This window comes from Micropterus salmoides, unplaced genomic scaffold, assembly GCF_014851395.1.
Source record: "Micropterus salmoides isolate LMB-PRFRI ecotype aquatic unplaced genomic scaffold, ASM1485139v1 Ms_hic_scaffold_11, whole genome shotgun sequence".
Taxonomy (NCBI): domain Eukaryota; kingdom Metazoa; phylum Chordata; class Actinopteri; order Centrarchiformes; family Centrarchidae; genus Micropterus; species Micropterus salmoides.
Genome location: NW_024040152.1, coordinates 36,377,657 through 36,400,284, shown reverse-complemented (window position 1 = coordinate 36,400,284; position 22,628 = coordinate 36,377,657). Strand labels below are relative to the sequence as shown.

The 22,628-nt window shown below is 47.4% G+C and overlaps 1 protein-coding gene across 1 annotated transcript; it reads left to right on the top strand.

Annotated features, from left to right (window-relative positions):
• Positions 1 to 2,836: 2,836 nt before the first annotated feature.
• Positions 2,837 to 20,841, top strand: LOC119898246 (gonadotropin-releasing hormone II receptor-like). Its single transcript, XM_038712434.1, has 4 exons — positions 2,837 to 3,188; positions 9,676 to 10,207; positions 16,173 to 16,374; positions 19,956 to 20,841. The coding sequence occupies exons 2-4, from the start codon at positions 9,677 to 9,679 to the stop codon at positions 20,360 to 20,362; spliced, it is 1,140 nt and encodes a 379-aa protein (XP_038568362.1). The 5' UTR covers positions 2,837 to 3,188; position 9,676; the 3' UTR covers positions 20,363 to 20,841.
• The last annotated feature ends 1,787 nt before the right edge of the window (positions 20,842 to 22,628 follow it).

The following is a 22,628-nucleotide window of genomic DNA, read 5'->3' as shown; positions in this document are numbered from 1 at the left end:
ACACACACAGGAGCACGCACACACAGTAACACACACACAGTAACACACACAGGAGCACACACACAGTAACACACACACAGGAGCACACACACACAGTAACACACACAGGAGCACACACACAGTAACACACACACACACAGTAACACACAGTAACACACACAGTAACACACACACACAGTAACACACACAGGAGCACACACACAGTAACACACACAGTAACACACACACACAGTAACACACACAAACAGTAACACACACACAGGAGCACACACACAGTACACACACACACAGTAACACACTCAAACAGTAACACACACACAGGAGCACACACAGTAAAACACACACACAGTAACACACTCAAACAGTAACACACACACAGGAGCACACACAGGAGCACACACAGGAACACACACACAGTAACACACACACAGAACACACAGTAACACACACACAGTAACACACACACAGGAGCACACACACAGTAACACACACACAGGAACACACACACAGTAACACACACACACAGTAACACACACAGGAACACACACACAGTAACACACACACACAGAAACACACACACAGTAACACACACACACACAGGAGCACACACAGTAACACACACAGGAGCACACACAGTAACACACACACACAGTAACACACACACAGGAGCACACACACAGTAACACACACAGTAACACACACACACAGTAACACACACACACAGTAACACACACACACAGGAGCACACACACACAGTAACACACACACACAGTAACACACACACACAGGAGCACACACACACAGTAACACACACACACAGTAACACACACACAGGAGCACACACACAGTAACACACACAGTAACACACACACAGTAACACACTCAAACAGTAACACATATACAGGAGCACACACACAGGAGCACACACAGTAACACACACACAGGAACACACACACAGTAACACACACACAGTAACACACACAGTAACACACACAGTAACACACACACAGTAACACACACACAGGAACACACACACAGTAACACACACACAGTAACACACACACAGTAACACACACAGTAACACACAAACAGTAACACACACACAGGAACACACACACAGTAACACACACAGTAACACACACACACAGTAACACACTCAAACAGTAACACACACACACAGTAACACACTCAAACAGTAACACACACACACAGTAACACACACACAGGAGCACACACACAGTAACACACACAGTAACACACACACACAGTAACACACTCAAACAGTAACACACACACAGGAGCACACACACAGGAGCACACACAGTAAAACACACACACAGTAACACACACACAGTAACACACACAGTAACACACACACAGTAACACACAACACAGTAACACACACACAGTAACACACACACAGTAACACACACACACAGTAACACACACAGGAACACACACACAGTAACACACACACACAGTAACACACACAGGAACACACACACAGTAACACACACACAGGAGCACACACACAGTAACACACACACAGTAACACACACACACACAGTAACACACACAGGAACACACACACAGTAACACACACACAGGAGCACACACACACAGGAGCACACACACACAGTAACACACACACAGGAGCACACACACACAGGAGCACACACACAGTAACACACACACAGTAACACACACACAGGAGCACACACAGTAACACACACAGGAGCACGCACACACAGTAACACACACACAGTAACACACACACAGGAGCACACACACACAGTAACACACACAGGAGCACACACACACAGTAACACACACACACACAGTAACACACACAGTAACACACACAGTAACACACACACACAGTAACACACACACAGGAGCACACACAGTAACACACACAGTAACACACACACACAGTAACACACACAAACAGTAACACACACACAGGAGCACACACACAGTAACACACACACACAGTAACACACTCAAACAGTAACACACACACAGGAGCACACACAGTAAAACACACACACAGTAACACACTCAAACAGTAACACACACACAGGAGCACACACACAGGAGCACACACAGGAACACACACACAGTAACACACACACAGTAACACACACAGTAACACACAAACAGTAACACACACACAGGAACACACACACAGTAACACACACACAGGAACACACACACAGGAACACACACACAGGAACACACACACAGTAACACACACACACAGGAGCACACACACAGTAACACACACAGTAACACACACACACAGTAACACACTCAAACAGTAACACACACACAGGAACACACACACAGTAACACACACACACAGGAGCACACACACAGGAACACACACAGTAACACACACACACAGGAGCACACACAGTAAAACACACACACAGTAACACACACACACAGTAACACACACAGGAACACACACAGGAACACACACAGGAACACACACACAGTAACACACACACACAGTAACACACACACAGTAACACACACAGTAACACACACACAGTAACACACACAGGAACACACACACAGTAACACACACACAGGAGCACACACACAGTAACACACACACAGGAGCACACACACAGTAACACACACACAGTAACACCCACACAGTAACACACACACACAGTAACACACACAGGAACACACACACAGTAACACACACACAGGAGCACACACACAGTAACACACACACAGGAACACACACACAGTAACACACACACAGGAGCACACACACAGTAACACACACACAGGAACACACACACAGTAACACACACTGCCGTGTCTCCGTCACTCAGAGGACTTTACATGGACCCTGACCTTAAAGCAAGTCTGCATCCTGAATGTAATGATTCACGATACGGGGACGAGTCCCCACAACGTGGGTAATTCACATCCACACACACACAGGAGCACACACGCAGTAACACACCCTCTCACACGGAGCTCCGCCTCCCTGCGCTGCAGTCTGCAGGTTTCTCTTCAGTGTTTCAGAAGCTGTTGCAGCCGACAGGAGCCTGAACTGATACGGATCACACCAGGTTCTGCTCCTCAGCCCGGGTTCTTCTGAGGGTCTCCTGTGGGTTCCTGAACAGAGAACATGACGAGGAGAGATATCCAGAGCTGCTGATCAGGTAAAAACACAGAGTCTTTCACAATAAGAGCTGGCAGACTGCAGGGAACACAAAGCTCTGATGTGTTTCAGATTCAGCTTTTTAACTCTCTTTACTGATTTCTAACTGCACTCAGATCTGAAAGTCTTTGATAAACAGGAGTTTCCTGCGAAGCACTTTCTGTGGACTTTAAGGATTTAACAGTTTGATGTGTTTTATTGGCTGCAGGTTGTTTCTGCCACCATGTTCACCAGCATGTGGTAACATTTCACCACTCTCAGTACAAAAAACACAACCGATCATCAAAAAGAACTGTAAGCACGTTTCGCGTTTAAATACGCGGTGTTCATACAAAGTACCTGCAGAACTCTGGATCAGAGTTCCTTTGGTGTTGTTGGAGAACCTTTTCCTGTCACTCTGCTCGTCGTTCCTCACTGATCATCCCTCCAACATGAGTTTCATTTACACGTCTGTGTTGTTCTTTCTTCAGATTCCCCCTGAGCTCTGAGAGTTTTACTGTCCTCAGTGGGAATCAAACCCACAGCCTGAGGAACAAACACTGCACTGATCACAGTGTGTACAATACTGTAAAATACACGAGTACTTGCTGTTATAGTATTTGTTCCGGTACAAACCTTTATGTTGCAGTTTGTTTCCCGCATCCCTGATGGGAGAGGATGTCTTTGCTGTTCAAAGAGACATGTTATGGAAAGTGTACTGCCTCATGTGGAAACTGAGTACTCTGTTACAGTACTGCAGCATAGTACTGTTAGTACTTCTAAGCTGATGTGGAACATGTATCTTTGATTGTTTGTTCTTGGAGTCGCTGTGGTTAAAACAACTGAACTGAAAATATTTCAGCATGTCGTGTTTTGGTGGTCTGTGACGGCAGCTCCTGGACGAAAGGCCGGCCATTACAGGCGAGACCAGTTTTGAAGCGTTGTACTTGTGATACTAGAACCAAAGCGTCTGTTCAGGTTTTGTTTTCTATGTGAGGCTGCTCTGTGTGAGTTTGTACCCTTTGAGCTTCTGGATTACAGTCCATGCTGAGAAGGTGTTTGTTCGGAGGGGGGGGGGGCTGTTCTGTGTTGTTACCGCAGAATGGAGAAAGGCTGGGTGGGAACCAGGTCGGAGGTGATATGAGGAGAGCAGCTGTCCTGCGATGTTGGTGAATGTGTCACAGGAGGAGTCGAACCAGGGCCTTTCCCACCAAAGGCATGTGTCTTATCCACTGCCCCATCACCACGCCATTTAGAGCAGAGTCCTCCACACCAGTGGTATTTAGTCCCTGGTCCCTGATATCTGGCTGGTTTGTGAGACTGGGACTCTGGCTCTGCCTCTAGCATCAGACTCATTGGCTAACTTCCGCGATGCTCTGAGATTGTAGTCCGGCACGTTTGCAGATCCCTGGTGCTGGTCCACCAGAGTTTTCTGTCGATGCACAGTCCCAGATCTTCCTTCTGCTGTTTGATTTCTGGACCGGGTCAGCGCCCTCCAGCCCGTCCAGGCATCAGCCCACTTTCTGATATTTTCCAGATCTTGTGTGTGAAGATAGAGAACAACAACGGATCTCTGAGATCCCTGAGATCCCTGCAGCTCAAGACCCCACAGATCCAGACCTATAGCTCCAGACCCCACAGCTCCAGACCCACAACTCATGACCCACAACTCAATACCGCACAGCTCAATACCCACAGATCCAGACCTACAGCTCAATACCCCACAGATCCAGACCTACAGCTCCAGACCCCACAGATCTAGACCTACAGCTCCAGACCCCACAGATCTAGACCTACAGCTCAATACCCCACAGATCCAGACCTACAGCTCAATACCCCACAGATGCAGACCTACAGCTCCAGACCCCACAGATCTAGACCTACAGCTCAATACCCCACAGATCCAGACCTACAGCTCCAGACCCCACAGATCTAGACCTACAGCTCCAGACCCCACAGATCTAGACCTACAGCTCAATACCCCACAGATCCAGACCTACAGCTCAATACCCCACAGATGCAGACCTACAGCTCCAGACCCCACAGATCTAGACCTACAGCTCAATACCCCACAGATCCAGACCTACAGCTCCAGACCCCACAGATCTAGACCTACAGCTCAATACCCCACAGATCCAGACCTACAGTTCCAGACCCCACAGATCTAGACCTACAGCTCAATACCCCCCAAATCCAGACCTACAGCTCAACACCCCACAGATCTAGACCTACAGCTCCAGACCCCACAGATCCAGACCTACAGCTTAATACCCCACAAACCCAGACCTTACAGCTCCAGACCTACAGCTCAAGACCCCACAGATCCAGACCCCGCAGCTCAAGACCCCAGAAATCCAGACCTACAGCTCCAGACCCCACAGCTCAAGACCCACAACTCAATACCGCACAGCTCCAGACCTACAGCTCAACACCCCAAAGATCTAGACCTACAGCTCAATACCCCACAGATCCAGACCTACAGCTCAACACCCCACAGCTCCAGGCCTACAGCTCAAGACCCCACAGATCTTGACCTCGCAGCTCAAGACCCCACAACTCCAGACCTACAGCTTAATACCCCACAGATCCAGACCTACAGCTCCAGACCCCACAGATCTAGACCTACAGCTCCAGACCCCACAGATCTAGACCTACAGCTCAATACCCCACAGATCCAGACCTACAGCTCAATACCCCACAGATGCAGACCTACAGCTCCAGACCCCACAGATCTAGACCTACAGCTCAATACCCCACAGATCCAGACCTACAGCTCCAGACCCCACAGATCTAGACCTACAGCTCAATACCCCACAGATCCAGACCTACAGTTCCAGACCCCACAGATCTAGACCTACAGCTCAATACCCCCCAAATCCAGACCTACAGCTCAACACCCCACAGATCTAGACCTACAGCTCCAGACCCCACAGATCCAGACCTACAGCTTAATACCCCACAAACCCAGACCCTACAGCTCCAGACCTACAGCTCAAGACCCCACAGATCCAGACCCCGCAGCTCAAGACCCCACAAATCCAGACCTACAGCTCCAGACCCCACAGCTCAAGACCCACAACTCAATACCGCACAGCTCCAGACCTACAGCTCAACACCCCAAAGATCTAGACCTACAGCTCAATACCCCACAGATCCAGACCTACAGCTCAACACCCCACAGCTCCAGGCCTACAGCTCAAGACCCCACAGATCTTGACCTCGCAGCTCAAGACCCCACAACTCCAGACCTACAGCTCAATACCCCACAGATCCAGACCTACAGCTCAACACCCCACAGCTCCAGACCTACAGCTCAAGACCCCACAGATCCAGACCCTACAGCTCCAGACCTACAGCTCAAGACCTACAGCTCCAGACCCCACAGATCCAGACCTCGCAGCTCAAGACCCCACAGATCCAGACCTACAGCTCAACACCCCACAGATCTAGACCTACAGCTCAATACCACACAGCTCCAGACCTACAGCTCAACACCCCACAGATCTAGACCTACAGCTCAATACCACACAGCTCCAGACCTACAGCTCAACACCCCACAGATCTAGACCTACAGCTCAATACCCCACAGATCCAGACCTACAGCTCAATACCCCACAGATCCAGACCTACAGCTTAATACCCCACAAATCCAGACCCTACAGCTCCAGGCCTACAGCTCAAGACCCCACAGATCCAGACCTACAGCTCAAGACCCCACAGATCCAGACCCACAGATCCAGACCCGAGAGATCCAGGTCTCTGATGAGTCAGATCGTTCAGAACTGAACTAAAAGGTTCCTCTTCAGTATTTGGATCTTAGATTTATGTTTCTGTTGTTTAACCAGCTGCGTCCAGTCAGAGACCTGCTGTGTGTGATGAGGTAATTCATTTACTTTGATTCACAAAGACAATTCAGCCAATCAGGTGTGTGGGAGGGGGGACTTATGCCCTGCAGGTATGCAGCGAGAGAGAGGTGGAGGTTGCCAAGGTGACATGAACACACACACACACACAGATCCTGCAGCCAAAAATAACTGCAGACATCTCTGAGCTGCAACCCGACCTGTATGTGTGTCAGAATAATCAATATCACATGAACATCTGATAGATGATGCTTTCTTGTTCCAATATAAGCTTTCATAGTGTCTTAATATAAACGGTGTGTTGAAGCTGCGTGACATCTTCGTGTCTCCCAAAGCAGCAGTTTGTTTTCTGAGAGGAGCTTCAGGAAACCTGGATGCTGCACAGCTAAAAACCTAATAAGCTAATAAGCTACAACAACTCAGATAAAACACTGTGATGTTACTGAAATGAACTGATCCGCTTGCAACATTTTAATAGCTGCAGGTTTCGTATCTTTGCTGTCAGAAAGGTGACGAGCGCAGGAGGCAGGAGGAAGTTCACTCGTTCATTACAGAAAAACAGGAAGGGTACAAACTCACAGTTAGTGCAGGAGAAGCCCAAGAAAATCCAAGGCAGCAACTCTAAACAGAAGTTAATATTCCTGCAAGGAAAAAAACTCCAAACTTCACAGGGAACAAACACACAGACGGCAGGCAGGAGATTAAACACAGGTGAGACACATCAGGTAATAAAAGGAAGACCGTTAGCAACAATAAATATACGTCAGGTTAGACTTTCAAAATAAAAGTACTTTGGTAATGTGAAAGGTTAGGTTTGGGATAAAATACCAACATTATGTATGTCAGGTAACATATGTACAATAAGTAACGTCACTTGTGTAACTTACGAACCTGTAAACAATCTTTAGTGAACTCAAACCTGAACAGGTGAAACAGTCTGCTCTGATTGGTTGTCAGCTGGCTCCTTGCTGGTCGTTGAGAACCAGTTACCATGGTAACTCCTCAGGTCTTTAATGAGACTCTTATCTTTGATCTTTAATCAGCATGGACAGACAGGAAGTCGCCGTCACAGTAAGAGCTGATGGACTGTCGGTTGATAGATAAACACACAGATGGTCAGGTGATGCAGACGTCCAATCAGAGCTCAGCAGCTGATTCTGCTTCAATCCAACAGGAACAAATGAAACCCAGAACCCCTCAGTCTGTAAACAGTCGTGTTGCTGGTTCTCAACCTGTGGGTCTGGATCACCCAGGGGAGTCACTCAATGCATTTTAGGGGTCAGATTTACCTAGGACATAAGCACTTAAAAGCCGATCCTTCTGCTGGCCGGGCACGGCTTCACAAAGAAACACCAGCCCCCACACCAGCCCCCTGATCAGCCACCAAACCAACCCCAGACCAGCACCCGGACCAACAACCAGACCTGCCCAAGACCAGCCCCCAGACCAGCTTCCAGACCAGACCAACACCCAGACCAGCCTCCAAACCAGCACGGAGACCAGCCCAAGACCAGCCCCCAGACCAGACCAACACCCAGACCAACCCCCAGACCATCACAGAGACCAGCCCTCAGATCAGCCACCGGACCAGCTCCCAGACAAACAACCAGACCAGCCCAAGACCAGCCCCCAGACCAGCCCCCAGACCAGCTCCCAGACCAGTACAAAGACCAGCTTCCAGACCAACACCCAGACCAGCCCAACACCAGCCCTCAGATCAGCCACCGGACCAGTCCCAGACCAGCCACCAGAACAGACACCTGACCAGCCCCAGACCAGTACAAAGACCAGCTTCCAGACCAACACCCAGACCAGCCCAAGACCAACAACCAGACCAGCCCCAGACCAGTACAGAGACCAGCTTCCAGACCAACACCCAGACCAGCCACCAGACCAGCCCCCAGACCAGCCCGAGACCAGCACAGAGACCAGCCTCCAGACCAACAGGGAGACCAGCCCCAGACCAGCCCCCCAACCAACACCCAGAGATCCCCCAGACCAGCATCCAGCTGAACACCCAGACAGCCCCCAGACCAACAGGGAGACCAGCCCCAAACCAGCCCCCCAACCAACACCCAGAGATCCCCCAGACCAGCATCCAGCTGAACACCCAGACAGCCCCCAGACCTGCCCCTGTACCAGCCACCGGACAAGCCCCCTAGACCAACACCCAGATGAACACCAAGACGAGCCCACAGACCAGCACCAGACCAACAGCCAGACCAGCCCTCAGACCAACATCCAGACCAACACCCAGAGAGTCCCCAGACAGCCCCCAGACCTGCACCCAGATGAACACACAGACCAGCTCCAGCCCAGCCCACAGACCAGCCCCAGACCAACACAGAAACCAGCCCCCACTCCAGCACCCAGACCAGCCCCCTGCCAGACTGCAGGAGATATGTTCAGTTGTTCTGCTTCATGGTTCCCTGTTTCAGTCCGCTTTACCTACGTGTTTTGGACTTTGCACTTTGGTGACGTTTGATTCAGTTTCCCCTGCTTCCGGTCTTTGTCCTAAGCTAAGCTCACCACTTCCTGTACCTATCTATGATTTGAAACGTGGATTTACCTGAATGTTCGACTGTTCCTTTAAATGTGACCTGATGCTCAGTTTAAGTGTCCAAACAATTTTCTTCTTCTCTGCAGGATGTCACTTAACTGGTCCGCCGTGAGGTCATCATTGGCTCCACCCACCAGCACGGTAGCCCCGCCTCCTTCCAACAGCTCTCAGTTTCCCCCTCTCACAGACTGGGAGGTTCCCAGTTTCACCCGGGCTGCTCAGTTCCGTGTTGGAGCCACCTTTGTCCTCTTCCTGTTCGCTGCTTGCAGTAACCTTGCCCTGTTGGCCAGCGTGTGGCGTGGCCGGCGGCTGGCTTCTCACTTGCGGCCGCTGATGTTGAGCCTGGCATTGGCCGACCTGATGATGACGTTCGTGGTGATGCCTCTGGACGCAGTGTGGAACGTGACGGTGCAGTGGTACGGAGGAGACGCGCTCTGTAAGCTGCTCTGCTTCCTGAAGCTGTTCGCCATGCACGCCTCTGCCTTCATTCTTGTTGTCATCAGCCTTGACCGCCAGCACGCCATCCTGCACCCACTGGACGCCCTGACCGCGCACCGCAGGAACCGACGTATGCTGCTGCTGGCCTGGAGCCTCAGCCTGCTGCTCGCATCACCACAGGTAACACATTAAACAGGTAACACATCACTCAGGCAACCCATCACGTAGGTAACACATCACTCAGGTAACACATCACTCAGGTAACACATCACTCAGGTAACACATCACGTAGGTAACACATCACTCACGTAACACATCAAACAGGTAACACATCAAACAGGTAACACATCACTCAGGTAACACATCACTCAGGTAACACATCACTCAGGTAACACATCACGCAGGTAACCCATCAAACAGGTAACACATCACTCAGGTAACACATCACTCAGGTAACACATCACTCAGGTAACACATCACGCAGGTAACACATCACTCAGGTAACACATCACGTAGGTAACACATCACTCACGTAACACATCAAACAGGTAACACATCACACAGGTAACACATCACTCAGGTAACACATCACTCAGGTAACACATCACTCAGGTAACACATCACGCAGGTAACCATCAAACAGGTAACACATCACTCAGGTAACACATCACTCAGGTAACACATCACTCAGGTAACACATCACGCAGGTAACACATCAAACAGGTAACACATCAAACAGGTAACACATCACTCAGGTAACACATCACTCAGGTAACACATCAAACAGGTAACACATCAAACAGGTAACACATCACTCAGGTAACACATCACTCAGGTAACACATCACATAGGTAACACATCACTCAGGTAACACATCACTCAGGTAACACATCACGTAGGTAACATCACTCAGGTAACACATCACGTAGGTAACACATCACTCAGGTAACACATCACATAGGTAACACATCACATAGGTAACACATCACTCAGGTAACACATCACATAGGTAACACATCACTCAGGTAACACATCACATAGGTAACACATCACTCAGGTAACACATCACATAGGTAACACATCACTCAGGTAACACATCACATAGGTAACACATCACTCAGGTAACACATCACATAGGTAACACATCACTCAGTAACACTCAAACAGGTAACACATCACTCAGGTAACACATCACTCAGGTAACACATCGCTCAGGTAACACATCAAACAGGTAACACATCAAACAGGTAACCATCACTCAGGTAACACATCACTCAGGTAACATCACATAGGTAACACATCACTCAGGTAACACATCACGTAGGTAACACATCACTCAGGTAACACATCACATAGGTAACACATCACTCAGGTAACACATCACATAGGTAACACATCACTCAGGTAACACATCACATAGGTAACACATCACTCAGGTAACACATCACATAGGTAACACATCACTCACGTAACACATCAAACAGGTAACACATCACTCAGGTAACACATCACATAGGTAACACATCACTCAGGTAACACATCACATAGGTAACACATCACTCAGGTAACACATCACATAGGTAACACATCACTCACGTAACACATCAAACAGGTAACACATCACTCAGGTAACACATCACTCAGGTAACACATCACTCAGGTAACACATCAAACAGGTAACACATCACTCAGGTAACACATCACTCAGGTAACACATCACTCAGGTAACACATCACACAGGTAACACATCACTCAGGTAACACATCACGTAGGTAACATCACTCAGGTAACACATCACGTAGGTAACACATCACTCAGGTAACACATCACATAGGTAACACATCACTCAGGTAACACATCACATAGGTAACACATCACTCAGGTAACACATCACATAGGTAACACATCACTCACGTAACACATCAAACAGGTAACACATCACTCAGGTAACACATCACTCAGGTAACACATCAAACAGGTAACCCATCACTCAGGTAACACATCACTCAGGTAACACATCACTCAGGTAACACATCACTCAGGTAACACATCAAACAGGTAACACATCACTCAGGTAACACATCACTCAGATAACACATCACTCAGGTAACACATCAAACAGGTAACACATCACTCAGGTAACACATCACTCAGGTAACCCATCAAACAGGTAACACATCACTCAGATAACACATCACGCAGGTAACACATCACTCAGGTAACACATCAAACAGGTAACACATCACTCAGATAACACATCACTCAGGTAACACATCAAACAGGTAACACATCACTCAGGTAACCCATCAAACAGGTAACACATCACTCAGGTAACACATCAAACAGGTAACACATCACTCAGGTAACACATCACTCAGGTAACACATCACTCAGGTAACACATCACGCAGGTAACCCATCAAACAGGTAACACATCACTCAGGTAACACATCACTCAGGTAACACATCAAACAGGTAACACATCACTCAGGTAACATATCACTCAGGTAACACATCACTCAGGTAACCCATCAAACAGGTAACTCATCAAACAGGTAACACATCACTCAGGTAACACATCAAACAGGTAACACATCACTCAGGTAACACATCAAACAGGTAACACATCACTCAGGTAACACATCAAACAGGTAACACATCATGCAGGTAACACATCACTCAGGTAACACATCAAACAGGTAACACATCACTCAGGTAACACATCAAACAGGTAACACATCAAACAGGTAACACATCACTCAGGTAACACATCAAACAGGTAACACATCACTCAGGTAACACATCACTCAGGTAACCCATCAAAAAGGTAACACATCACTCAGATAACACATCACGCAGGTAACACATCACTCAGGTAACACATCAAACAGGTAACACATCACTCAGGTAACACATCAAACAGGTAACACATCAAACAGGTAACACATCACTCAGGTAACACATCAAACAGGTAACACATCACTCAGGTAACACATCACTCAGGTAACACATCACTCAGGTAACACATCAAACAGGTAACCCATCAAACAGGTAACACATCACTCAGGTAACACATCACTCAGGTAACCCATCAAACAGGTAACACATCACTCAGGTAACACATCACTCAGGTAACACATCAAACAGGTAACACATCACTCAGGTAACACATCACTCAGGTAACACATCAAACAGGTAACCCATCACTCAGGTAACACATCACTCAGGTAACACATCAAACAGGTAACACATCACTCAGGTAACACATCACTCAGGTAACACATCAAACAGGTAACACATCACTCAGGTAACACATCACTCAGGTAACACATCAAACAGGTAACCCATCACTCAGGTAACACATCACTCAGGTAACACATCAAACAGGTAACACATCACTCAGGTAACACATCACTCAGGTAACACATCAAACAGGTAACACATCAAACAGGTAACCCATCACTCAGGTAACACATCAAACAGGTAACACATCACTCAGGTAACACATCACTCAGGTAACACATCACTCAGGTAACACATCAAACAGGTAACACATCACTCAGGTAACACATCACTCAGATAACACATCACTCAGGTAACACATCAAACAGGTAACACATCACTCAGGTAACACATCACTCAGGTAACACATCAAACAGGTAACACATCACTCAGATAACACATCACGCAGGTAACACATCACTCAGGTAACACATCAAACAGGTAACACATCACTCAGATAACACATCACTCAGGTAACACATCAAACAGGTAACACATCACTCAGGTAACCCATCAAACAGGTAACACATCACTCAGGTAACACATCAAACAGGTAACACATCACTCAGGTAACACATCACTCAGGTAACACATCACTCAGGTAACACATCAAACAGGTAACACATCACTCAGGTAACACATCAAACAGGTAACACATCACTCAGGTAACACATCAAACAGGTAACACATCACTCAGGTAACACATCACTCAGGTAACACATCACTCAGGTAACACATCAAACAGGTAACCCATCAAACAGGTAACACATCACTCAGGTAACACATCAAACAGGTAACACATCAAACAGGTAACACATCAAACAGGTAACCCATCACTCAGGTAACACATCAAACAGGTAACACATCACTCAGGTAACACATCACTCAGGTAACACATCACTCAGGTAACACATCAAACAGGTAACACATCACTCAGGTAACACATCAAACAGGTAACACATCACTCAGGTAACACATCACTCAGATAACACATCACTCAGGTAACACATCAAACAGGTAACACATCACTCAGGTAACACATCACTCAGGTAACCCATCAAACAGGTAACACATCACTCAGATAACACATCACGCAGGTAACACATCACTCAGGTAACACATCAAACAGGTAACACATCACTCAGATAACACATCACTCAGGTAACACATCAAACAGGTAACACATCACTCAGGTAACCCATCAAACAGGTAACACATCACTCAGGTAACACATCAAACAGGTAACACATCACTCAGGTAACACATCACTCAGGTAACACATCACTCAGGTAACACATCAAACAGGTAACACATCACGCAGGTAACACATCACTCAGGTAACACATCAAACAGGTAACACATCACTCAGGTAACACATCACTCAGGTAACACATCAAACAGGTAACACATCAAACAGGTAACACATCACTCAGGTAACACATCAAACAGGTAACACATCAAACAGGTAACACATCACTCAGGTAACACATGGCTGATTTTGCTCTGACTGAAGCTGGTCTCAGGTAACCACCAGGCGACATCACTGAGTTTCCCCAGAGAATCAAACTCATGAAACTAACCTCACAGAATGAATCAGAGAGTCCAGGTTTGTTCCTGCGAAGCAAGGAACCAATCAGCTGCTACTGAATCCGACATGTCTCACCTGGTTATCAGTCGTTACCAGGTGAAGCAGCACATGATGATTAATCTCATTTCTAAAAGGTGGAGCTCTTTAGTTTAGGTGAGGTCGACCGTCTGCAGGAGAGTAACGCTCACTGAGGGTCCGGGGCCGAGGGTCCAGGCAGGACCCTAACGTAGACATTCAGACAGATGCAGTGAATACAGAAACACACCTGTAGGTCCGAACAAAGGTAACTAATCCAACAACTGGGCCAATTAATCCAAACACAGAGAGACAGAAACTGTCAACATGAGCAGATTAAATACAGGTGAGATACCAGGTGAGACACAACAGGTATTCAGACAGCTGAAAACCAATCACGACAAAGTAACACAGGAAGTCACATGAGGACAGATTTAACAAAATAAAACAGAACACGTGGAACAACCACATAACTGAGCAAAACCTTATCAAGGGGAACATCAAACCCAGAACCACGACCCTGATGATTGGTCCCACTAGTTACTGACATCACAGACGGAACTGTCGTCTCACAGGTTGGATTTATTACAAAATACTGCGTTTACTGTGTATATACGTTGTGTGAAGTGTCTGAGCTGCAGCTTCATGTCACAGCAGCTTCAGTATTATTCATATTAATATTTATGATATGATAATCTGCTGGAAGAGCAGCTGAAGGTCGGCCTGAGCTGCTCTGTTCATTATTTCATCATCCTGTGATCTGCACTGCGATTGGCTCCCTGCTGCGGCCTGTGATGCAGGTGAAAGGTTCTCCGTGAAGCTGCAGTGGAACCCTGAACATGAAATCCCTGAAGGAATGTTCTGCGAGATTAAAGTGTGAAGCCTCCTGCTGTTAGCTCGGGCTAACTGCTCCCCTTGGTTTCTATAAGGAATGCTAACAATGCTAAGAGGCTGAAACACAGGAACAAACAGTTTCACTGAGCCACAGAAACACTGCAACAGTTTATCAGGAGTCCAAGAGAAGCCGGGACAGAACCAGAGAACCCGCTTCACCATTCAGCAGGTGCACTGCATTAAAATAAGGGCTTTAGTTTGCTGTCTTTAGCCAGGTGGAGGCTGTTCCAGAAATGTAGAGACATTATTATAAAAACAGCCCCTGTTAATAAACTGCCATCATTCTGGTCAGTTGGGATTGAGACTCTTGATAAATCTCCACTTGTGCTCAGGTAGCAGTAAAACTCCTGCGTCTGTCTCCCTGCAGCTGTTTATCTTCCGGGCAATCAGGGTGGAGGGCGTCGACTTCACTCAGTGCGCGACTCACGGCAGCTTCAGCCGCCGCTGGCAGGAAACCTCCTACAACATGTTCCACTTCACCACACTTTACGTCGTCCCCCTGCTGGTGATGAGCTGCTGCTACAGCCGCATCCTGCTGCACATCCACCTACAGCACCTGAGAAACAAAGGTAAGACACACCTGTATCAGACCTGCATCACACCTGTATCACCACTGAAACACACCTGTCTCACATGTGTCTCACACCTGCATCACACCTGTCTCACACCTGTTCATCCTGCTGCACATCCACCTGCAGCACCTGAGAAACAAAGGTAAGACACACCTGTATTACACCTCTATCACACCTGTATTACACCCGTATCACACCTGAAACACACCTGTATCACTCCTGAAACACACCTGTATCACAGGAGACCAGAGTAAGACACACCTGGAACACACCTTTATCACACCTGAAACACACCTGTATCACACCTGACACACACCTGTATCATACCTGTATCACACCTATATTACACCTGTATCACACCTGTACCACAGGAGACCAGAGTAACACACACCTGTATCACGCCTAAAACACTCCTATATCACACCTGAAACACGGCTGTTCACAACTGACACACACCTATATCACACCTGTATCACAGGAGACACACCTGAAACACACCTTTATCACACCTGAAACACTCCTGTATCACACCTGTATCAATCCTGTGTCACTCCTGTACCACACATGTATCACACCTGTATTGCTCCTGTGTCACTCCTGTATCATACCTGTATCACAGGAGACCAGAGTAAGACACCTGAAACACACCTTTATCACACCTGAAACACACCTGTATCCCTCCTGTGTCACTCCTGTACCACACATGTATCACACCTTTATCACTCCTGTGTCACTCCTGTACCACACATGTATCACACCTGTATCACAGGAGACCAGAGTAAGACAGACCTGAAACATTCCTGTATCACTCCTGTATCACACATGTATCACACCTGTACCACACATGTATCACACCTGTATCACTCCTGTATCACACATGTATCACACCTGTATCACTCCTGTGCCACTCCTGTATCACACCTGTATCACAGGAGACCAGAGTAAGACACACCTGAAACACACCTTTATCACACCTGAAACACTCCTGTATCACACCTGAAACATTCCTGTATCACTCCTGTATCACACATGTATCACACATGTATCACACCTGTATCACTCCTGTGTCACTCCTGTACCACACATGTATCACACCTGTATCACAGGAGACCAGAGTAAGACACACCTGAAACACTTCTGTATCACACCTGAAACACACCTGTATCACAGGAGACCAGAGTAAGACACACCTCAAACACTCCTGTATCACTCCTGTATCACAGGAGACCAGAGTAAGACACACCTCAAACACTTCTGTATCACTCCTGTGTCACTCCTGTATCACTCCTGTATCACACCTGTATCACAGGAGACCAGAGTAAGACACACCTCAAACACTCCTGTATCACACATGTATCACTCCTGTACCACACCTGTATCACTCCTGTATCACACCTGTATCACTCCTGTGTCACTCCTGTACCACACATGTATCACACCTGTATCACAGGAGACCAGAGTAAGACACACCTGAAACACTTCTGTATCACACCTGAAACACACCTGTATCACAGGAGACCAGAGTAAGACACACCTCAAACACTCCTGTATCACTCCTGTATCACAGGAGACCAGAGTAAGACACACCTCAAACACTTCTGTATCACTCCTGTGTCACTCCTGTATCACTCCTGTATCACACCTGTATCACAGGAGACCAGAGTAAGACACACCTCAAACACTCCTGTATCACACATGTATCACTCCTGTACCACACCTGTATCACTCCTGTGTCACTCCTGTATCACTCCTATGTCACTCCTGTATCACTCCTGTATCACTCCTGTGTCACTCCTGTATCACTCCTGTGTCACTCCTCTGTCACTCCTGTATCACTCCTGTATCACACCTGTATCACAGGAGACCAGAGTAAGACACACCTCAAACACTTCTGTATCACACCTGTATCACTCCTGTGTCACTCCTGTATCACACCTGTATCACAGGAGACCAAAGTAAGACACACCTTAAACACTTCTGTATCACACCTGTATCACTCCTGTGTCACTCCTGTATCACTCCTGTGTCACTCCTGTATCACACCTGTATCACACCTGTATCACACCTGTATCACTCCTGTGTCACTCCTGTATCACTCCTGTATCACACCTGTATCACAGGAGACCAGAGTAAGACACACCTCAAACACTTCTGGATCACACCTGAAACACACTTGTATCACAGGAGACCAAAGTAAGACACACCTTAAACACTTCTGTATCACACCTGTATCACTCCTGTGTCACTCCTGTATCACTCCTGTGTCACTCCTGTATCACACCTGTATCACTCCTGTATCACACCTGTATCACTCCTGTGTCACTCCTGTATCACACCTGTATCACTCCTGTGTCACTCCTGTATCACTCCTATGTCACTCCTGTATCACTCCTGTATCACTCCTGTGTCACTCCTGTATCACTCCTGTGTCACTCCTGTGTCACTCCTGTATCACTCCTGTATCACACCTGTATCACAGGAGACCAGAGTAAGACACACCTGAAACACTTCTGTATCACACCTGAAACACACTTGTATCACAGGAGACCAAAGTAAGACACACCTCAAACACTTCTGTATCACACCTGTATCACTCCTGTGTCACACCTGTATCACACCTGTATCACTCCTGTGTCACTCCTGTATCACTCCTGTATCACACCTGTATCACAGGAGACCAGAGTAAGACACACCTGAAACACTTCTGTATCACACCTGAAACACACTTGTATCACAGGAGACCAAAGTAAGACACACCTCAAACACTTCTGTATCACACCTGTATCACTCCTGTGTCACTCCTGTATCACACCTGTATCACACCTGTATCACTCCTGTATCACACCTGTATCACTCCTGTGTCACTCCTGTATCACTCCTGTGTCACTCCTGTATCACACCTGAAACACTCCTGTATCACACCTGTATCACACCTGTATCACTCCTGTGCCACTCCTGTATCACTCCCATGTCACTCCTGTGTCACTCCTGTGTCACAGGAGACCAGAGTAAGACACACCTGAAACAATTCTGTATCACACCTGTATCACTCCTGTGTCACTGCTGTGTCACTCCAGTGTCACTGCTGTGTCACTCCTGTTTCACAGGAGACCAGAGTAAGACACACCTGAAACACTTCTGTATCACACCTGTATCACATCTGTATCACTCCTGTGTCACTCCTGTGTCACAGGAGAACAGAGTAAGACACACCTGAAACACTTCTGTATCACACCTGTATCACATCTGTATCACTCCTATGTCACTCCTGTGTCACAGGAGACCAGAGTAAGACACACCTGAAACACTTCTGTATCACACCTGTATCACATCTGTATCACTCCTGTGTCACTCCTGTATCACAGGAGACCAGAGTAAGACACACCTGAAACACTTCTGTGTCACACCTGAAACACTTCTGTATCACACCTGTATCACACCTGTATTACAGGAGACCAGAGTAAGACACACCTGAAACACTTCTGTATCACACCTGAAACACACCTGTATCACAGCAGACCAGAGTAAGACACACCTGTACTATACTGACATCACTAACGGAGCCCTCCCTCTCTCAGCAGGTGAGTCGTACCTGCGTCGCAGTGGCACCGACATTATCCCGAAGGCTCGGATGAAGACTCTGAAGATGACAGTGGTCATCGTGCTGTCCTTCGTGGTGTGCTGGACTCCGTACTACCTGCTAGGGATCTGGTACTGGTTCCAGCCAGACATGCTGCACGTCACACCTGAGTACGTCCATCACGCCCTCTTCGTGTTCGGGAACCTGAACACCTGCTGCGACCCTGTCATCTACGGCTTCTACACGCCGTCCTTCAGGGCCGACCTCGCCGCCTGCTGCCGCAGGACGAGGAGCAACGCCTCGCCGCGATCGCTGGACCGCCTATCTGCCAGAGAGGGTCCTCACAGCGGCGAGCACGAGTCGGACCCCGCCAACAACAAACAGGCTGCAGGAGACCAACACTGACCAATCAGAGGACAGGAGTTTGATGTTGTCACATTCTGTACCTGTGAACGAGTGTGAAAACCTGAGCTGGACCGGCAGGTGGATCAGGATCACTTCCTGCAGCTCCAACAGGACAGAAATATCTGGTTCGTCTGTTCAGAGCAAATGTTTTCATGTTGAACCGATTTAGTAAAATTCTGTTTTAGATGTGAAAAGTTTTCTGTTTCTTCACTGAAGATGAGTCGAGTCTCGCAGGAAGAAATCTGCAGAGCTTTTATTGATCCAATGATTCTGTTCTCTGGTTCTGTTCCCAGGTTTCCTTTGAGGTGATGTTTTGGTTTGTTCTGAAGGTTCCCACAGATTCAGAGAAGCTTTGATGCCACGTTAATAATCACAGTTTAATTTCATCACATTATGAATGTATCCAGCACAAACAGGAAGTTCTTCATGTCAGTTATTGATCCTTTAATAAAATCTGAGTCTGCTAATGTTTCTGATAACTGAACAGCTTTTTATTGATCATTTCATCAGAAGGTCAACGATGTTAACAAGACGATGAGGTTCGTTAACGTTCAGAAAAATTATCAGATTCTTGGTAATTAATAATCTTTTTAATGACAGATAATTGACATTTTGTGGTAATTCATAAAAACGTCTCTGCTCTACTTTTGGATCATCGTCACTATGAAAGAATCAGGTGAGTTTACAGTCACTCATGTGACAGAAGCTTTTATCCAAATAGACTTCCATCTGAGGAACAACAAGCATCAATACATTCAGAGATCTACAAGTTAAAATAAATACTAGTAAGAGCTGTTAACACGTACGGCATCAGTGGGGTGAATACCTGGGGAAGAAGCCATCACTACCAGAGAACTGTGAGGGGACAGAAGAAGAAGGACAGGAAGTGCATGTTAGAGGTTTGAGGTGTTATCAGAGGAAGTGTTCAGGAGCTTCTTGAAGTCAGAGAGGGACGTTCCTGCTCTGATGGCGTGTGGTGGCTCGTTCCACCATCGTGGTGTCACAGATGAGAACAGGGACTGAGGTCGCTTTGTGTGAAGGGATGGCAGAGCCAGGCGGCGTTCGTTCGAGGAGCGCCGTGGCCCAGAAGGAACGTAGGCTTGAATTATGGAGTTTAGGTAGATGTTGCAGACCCAGTAGTAGCTCTGTATGCAGCATCAGGGACTTGGATTTGATTCTGGAGGCCCCGAGGAGCCAGTGGAGGTCACTGAGTAATGGAGGAACATGAGTCCTTTTAGGCTGATCAGAAACCAGACTGCTGAACCATCTGTAGGGGTTTCACAAGCTGAAGAGCTGGAGGGCAGAGTGGCCTGGACCAGGAGCTGGGTGGCGTGCTGAGTGAGGGAGGGGCTGATTTTTCTGATGTTGAATAGAGCAAAGCGTCACGACGGAGAGACAGCAGCAAGATGAGAAGGACAGCTGGTCAGTCATGAAGTTTCTCACCACGCTGGTGAGTGACGACTGAGGAGCCAGGTTGTAGTGTGATGTTATGGTGGATAAATTGCTTGCCTGGAATGACCAAGAGTTCAGTCTCAGAGAGGTTTAGTTGAAGGTGGCGAGACTTCGTCCATGCAGATATGTCCGAGAGACAGTCCGTGATACACGCTGAGACGGTGGGGTCGTCTGGCGGGAAGGATAGGTAGAGCTGCGCATCGTCTGCGTAGCAGCGGTGAGAGAAGCCATGCAAGCGAATGATTGGCCCCAGTGAGGTGGTGTAAACTGAGAAGAGAAGGGGCCCTAGCACTGAGCCTTGGGGCCCCTGTGGAGAGGCAGTGGGACGAGGACAATTGTCCTTTCCACAACACAGTGTAGGATCGCCCAGAGAGGTAGGATTCGAACCACAGGAGTGCTTTGCCTGAGATGCCCGTTGCTGAGAGTGCAGATAGCAGGATCCTGTGATTGGCTGATGGGTCGAGCAGGATAAGACCCGAGAACCGGGCTTCACTTGAACCAATCAGCTGACAGCAGTGAGTTCAGTGTTTAAAGGACACATCAGTCACACCTGTTCACCTGAGACACAACACCTGAAATGTTTAAAGATTCAAAAAGATCCATAAACAAAGAACTAATAAAATAAAGATAAATTAGGGGCGAGCCGGCACGACTGAAACACTTTTCAGATATACCTCCTTTTATAACATTACAGACAGAAATCATTTGTTGTTGTCATGTCTGTGCAGGACAGAAGAAACACAACAACGTACATTTAAATAGTTTCTGTTATTCTTGTTATTTAGAAAGCGTGACACTACCCTTCTTAATACGT